The sequence below is a fragment of the Austrofundulus limnaeus genome, unplaced genomic scaffold, assembly GCF_001266775.1.
Source record: "Austrofundulus limnaeus strain Quisiro unplaced genomic scaffold, Austrofundulus_limnaeus-1.0 Scaffold1418, whole genome shotgun sequence".
Classification (NCBI taxonomy): domain Eukaryota; kingdom Metazoa; phylum Chordata; class Actinopteri; order Cyprinodontiformes; family Rivulidae; genus Austrofundulus; species Austrofundulus limnaeus.
In genome coordinates this window covers 44,297-47,833 of record NW_013953820.1, presented here as the reverse complement: position 1 = coordinate 47,833, position 3,537 = coordinate 44,297, and the positions used below count along the sequence as shown (strand labels likewise).

General features: G+C 47.6%; 1 protein-coding gene across 1 annotated transcript; it reads right to left on the bottom strand.

Moving 5' to 3' along the window:
• Positions 1-184: 184 nt before the first annotated feature.
• znf488 (zinc finger protein 488) lies at positions 185-3,192 on the bottom strand. Its single transcript, XM_014032323.1, has 4 exons — positions 3,013-3,192; positions 2,215-2,434; positions 1,808-2,033; positions 185-1,697 (listed from the first exon to the last, which is right to left on the bottom strand). The coding sequence occupies exons 1-4, from the start codon at positions 3,021-3,023 to the stop codon at positions 601-603; spliced, it is 1,554 nt and encodes a 517-aa protein (XP_013887777.1). The 5' UTR covers positions 3,024-3,192; the 3' UTR covers positions 185-600.
• Positions 3,193-3,537: the final 345 nt, after the last annotated feature.

Below are 3,537 nucleotides of genomic sequence, written 5' to 3'. Positions count from 1 at the left end.
CCCCTCCCCCCACCCCAGTTTTATTCTCATGACTCATGAGTACTCAGGTTTTTTAGTGGCCCCACCATGGCCCCCCCTGAAAAAAAAAACTCTGCAGGCGCCCATGCAATATCTCTGAGCCTCTGCTGCCCATAACTGGTGAGGAATATAATGARACTTTTTGCTATAAATGAATGGGGACAAGTAAAGCTGTATACTTTTCTTTATGATCTTGGAAGCAGCCTGTGGGGGAAAAAATACTCAACACACTATTTCATTTTCATAACTTGTTTTTTTTTTTTAAACAAATGTGCAAGCTGACTCAAACCACACATCCTGCACAAAGTAAAAATAATAAAATAAACAGTTATGACAATCATATTCTATCCTGGAGATTTCTCTGTTTCTTCCCTTCTGAGTTCCATAAGGCACACAAAATAATCCGCTTAACAGGGAACCAAAAAAATGCAGTGAGATCAAATTTGGTGAAACTCTGCCGTCATCTAGTGGACAAACCGTGTTGGCTGARAGTTTGGCTATTCAACTACATTCATTCAAAGTCATTCAAAGATTAAATACGGGCATTATTTAGGAAAATAAATAAATTTGTTGCCCCCTCCTTTAGTTATGAGAAGTCATGTGTCTGGACAGGTGGTGCCTCTCTCTGAAGTACTCGTGGCAGATCGGGCAGGTGAGTTTCTCCTCCCTCCTGCGCCTCACCTGAGATTCTGACGCGAACTCCTTCTTGTGGTGGGAGCGCATGTGGAACACCAGGTCAGAGGTCATGCGGAAGGAAAGGTTGCATTTGGCGCACCAGTTCTGCACCGACACGCCGAACGAGGTGAACGTCGGCGGGAGGATGGTGAGGGAAGCTGTGGTCTGCAGCTGCGCGCCAAAGTTCCTGGCCCAGTGCTCCGGTGCGTAATGGAAAGCGTTGCTTAATGGCACCGAGGAGCCCAGCGCGTGCACGTCAGCGCTTAGGATGCTGGTCGCCATCAGATTGTTGTAGCCCAGAACGGTGCTGCTGGTGAAACCATCAGCCATCTCATCTAGGCGGCTAGAGGGGGCTGTCGGAGCGCTGCTGAGGTGGGTCTGTGGCTCCYCTGGGGCAGTTCTTTTACTCGGTTTACAAAAAGCGCTTTTCTGCTCGCCCTGCTGGCTGTTTGACAGAACCACAGAAAATGCGCTGCTGCCGCTGCCAGAACGAACACCAGACCCCTCCCCTGTCTCCAAGCGCGTATCCACCTCCCTGCCGTGCGTAAAAGCCCCGCTGACTTCCCCACCTTCAGCCAAATCAGCACTTCTGCGTCCCGCATGAACCGCTCTGACCCTTTCGGCTTTCAGTTTCCCAGTGGAGGAGGAGTCTCCCGCCCCCTGCTCGTGGCCCTTCGCTGCTTGCGTAACGTTTTCGTCGTTCGAAATGTTCGTTTTTTCCAGCAGGACGGTTTTGCGCCACTTGGAGAGCAGAGTCTCCTCGCTCTTCCTCCTTCTGGAGGAGCCCGCCGCGTCCTCGTCGGTGCCAGACGTTTTCTGCTCCAGATCTCTGGCGATGTTGTGGAAATCTGTCACTCGGCGTTGCCTTTTSACTTCCACGTGCTTGTGCTCGTGAACTTCACGGCTCCAGGTGTCGCATTTCGCTTGAGTGCACAGAAATCTGCAATGAGCCACGAAGGGGTTCTCATTTTGGAACACCTGGTGGCACCGTCCACATTTGAATTCTACAAGAAAAGAGGGGGGGGACACGATTTAATTAATTTAGCTCATTCTGACATTTATTTAAGTGTTTGAATGTCAGTTTGGTGATGGACACATAAAAGCTCCTAATCACCTTCTAGGCCTTTGATCGTATCGGTGAAGCCCAGCAGGTGAGACAGCTCCTGGTCGTACCACACCAGCAGCTCTTCCTCTGGCCGGATGTCCCGGGTGGTCCTCACATACAGCTGACCCGCCTTCAGAAAGGCCTCCGTGTTCTGCTCCTCTCCGTTGCGCGCAGCTTGCACGAGCCGCAACCAAGACAGCACCAGAGCAGAGTTGCGCAAAGCCTCTGGGTCGACCTGTAGGCGCAAAGCACTGATGTTTCACTGCCGTTCTCAAAGGATGAGCATTCATTAAATTCTTCTAAGATTTTTTTTTTTGTGTTTTATCCATCATCAGCTTCATGGCAAATAAAACAGAACAAAATGGCTAAAATGTAAGGCGTTAGTTTCCTGACCTTTTGACCTGAGAATGACTCACCCMGAACATGTAGGATTTGGACGTCTTGTCGCAGCACTTCTGCGCTATGAAGGCGATGGTGTCATAGAAAGTGTTTTGGAGCAGGCACGGACCGAAGCACGTGCCTGCAGGGATGCTGCGCGTCACCACCACGCTGCTGTTGAGATCTGTTGGATGCTGGAGGAATTTACAGTCCCCGGTCCACATGGACCGAGGCAGGAGACAGTGGTCCATAGAGAGGCTGGAACAAAAACCATGAACCGATCAGCGGTTTTACGCAGAAATATTTWAAAAATGTGTTTGTTTTAATACAATAAAAAATAGTGACATGTGAATCGTGTCGCCTTGACCCATGGAAAATTATTTTATCATGTTAAAAAAGATGTTCATTATTATTTTTCTTGATTAGATTTAAAAAAAAATACAGGTCCCAGAGGGAAGTGGGCGCAGCCGGGMTTGAAGCCAAATAATTTCTAACGTTCTTTGTCTCAGTTTTTCACTCCGTTACTCCTTTTGTCTCCGCATCTGGCGCGGACTCCAACTGCCTCCTCTGCGCGCAGAACTTCAATTTGATCATTTGTGAATAACAATCAAGCATTACGTAGCTGTAGCTTTTTAAAAATCCCTCTATGATCAGGACAAAGTGACGAAATTTGTAGGATGTAAATTTAAATAAGAAAAAAAAAAAGGAACGATCCGTTGATGAGTTTTGGAAGAAATTTGTCTGCAAATTAGGAAATGTCAAAACGCGTTGGTTCTAAATCTCTCGTGAAGATGGAACGGATGAGGGTGGGTCAGGGATGCTGCGCGTGGACTCACCCTCCGGACATGGAGCGGGGTGTTGGTTCCGTGTGGCAGCAGGTGCAGTGGACCTCCAGGGACGAAGCTCCCTCCAAAGACTCTCCTCTCTGTCTGAAACCTCCTGCGCTCTGTCGCCTCTCTCCTCTCCCACCTCCACTTATGTTACTGAGCAAACTCCAGCCTGGAGCGTGTGTGTGTGTGTGTGTGCGCGCGCGTGTGTGTGTGTGCTTCCAATTCTCCTTTGTCATTATGCACAGCTCTCTGTGTGTGTGTGGGGGAGTGATAATAATAAGGGAAAAGGGATGATCTGAAATAATTGGCAAATTATTCCTTTACGCCAAAAAAAAGATGCATTTGTGTGATAGCGTTTTATATAAAGTCACACTAAAGCAGAAGAAAAAGCTTCATCTCACACGAATTGTTGGCTTGCAAAAAAAATTTTCAAATGAATGTGAATTATCCTAACTTGTCTTAGTGTTCAAAGGATCCATTGTTCAGTTGAACATGTAAAAAACAATAAATTTGTCCACATCACATCACACT